This window comes from Volvox carteri (assembly GCF_000143455.1).
Source record: "Volvox carteri f. nagariensis unplaced genomic scaffold VOLCAscaffold_1044, whole genome shotgun sequence".
NCBI lineage: Eukaryota > Viridiplantae > Chlorophyta > Chlorophyceae > Chlamydomonadales > Volvocaceae > Volvox > Volvox carteri.
In genome coordinates this window covers 2156-3084 of record NW_003308427.1, presented here as the reverse complement: position 1 = coordinate 3084, position 929 = coordinate 2156, and the positions used below count along the sequence as shown (strand labels likewise).

The window sequence follows — 929 nt, the reverse complement described above, 5'->3', positions numbered from 1 at the left end:
AATCACACGGGTCCCATGAGGTTGCTGTATCCGGCAGGCAGTCGACAGCGGTTGGCCGAATGGTGAAAGGTGCACGGCAGTGCATGCAGATCAGTTGGGGAAGGCTGATAGCCATGGGTTTGTCCCAGCAGGACCGTGATGGGGATAGGAGAAAAGCCAGCACAACATCCTGAGGAACCACAGCGGGGACAGGCGGCCTCATCACTGCACCGCTCCACGGCGCTCTGCAGTGCAGAATGCGTCGCCGCCAGCAGAGCTGCATGGGTTGCACTCGCATCGGGAAGATGTTGGAAGTACAGACTAGCGAGTTGGGGGTCGAACGCGAGTTCGTGAGAGGTGGCCCCTCATAGCTCATACCGGCCTGTGTGGATGCAGGGGGGCCCGCCCTTTTTTCGGCTTCGAGGAAGCCGACACCCGACTTGTCATTCTTTTCAGCTACTTCCATTCATGAAAACATACCTGTTTGCTGGAAGCAGAGCCGAGACACTTCACCGCCGAGGTCAATTATTTCATGGGCTTTTTTCAGGTCGCGGCTTTTGAAAATGTAGATGTATCTGCGAAGCAAGGTGGTGGATTAAACCTGTTTAGATGATGTTTGCAGCGATGAAGCGTGGTGTCGGAAAGTGCTGATTCTTGTTACCGGCGGAGCTCACCCGCCATAGCCAATAAGTGCCGTTCCATTGTTGGAGTCCGCTTGGTCGACAATCCATCTGCATATCGATCAGCGAAGTGGTTTGCGGGCGAGGTCGGATTCGCAGGCAGCGAAGCAACCGACAGCTCGCAGCCACCCGCGGATTCTTACATTTCATAATTGCAGGAGGCGCTTGTGCTCCTTATCAGGGCAATGAAGGCTGCGGTTAGCACTGCGATCACTCCGGCGCGCACGACGCTCGTCATTCCTGTGGACGCTTAGAACGTGCTACACACAC

At 55.7% G+C, this 929-nt stretch overlaps 1 protein-coding gene across 1 annotated transcript; it reads right to left on the bottom strand.

Annotated features, from left to right (window-relative positions):
* Nucleotides 1–2: 2 nt before the first annotated feature.
* On the bottom strand, nt 3–902 carry VOLCADRAFT_108794 (uncharacterized protein; the record flags this gene model as incomplete). Its single annotated transcript, XM_002959862.1, has 4 exons — nt 803–902; nt 654–710; nt 460–554; nt 3–256 (listed from the first exon to the last, which is right to left on the bottom strand). The coding sequence occupies exons 1-4, from the start codon at nt 895–897 to the stop codon at nt 3–5; spliced, it is 501 nt and encodes a 166-aa protein (XP_002959908.1). The 5' UTR covers nt 898–902.
* Between the last annotated feature and the right edge of the window lie 27 nt (nt 903–929).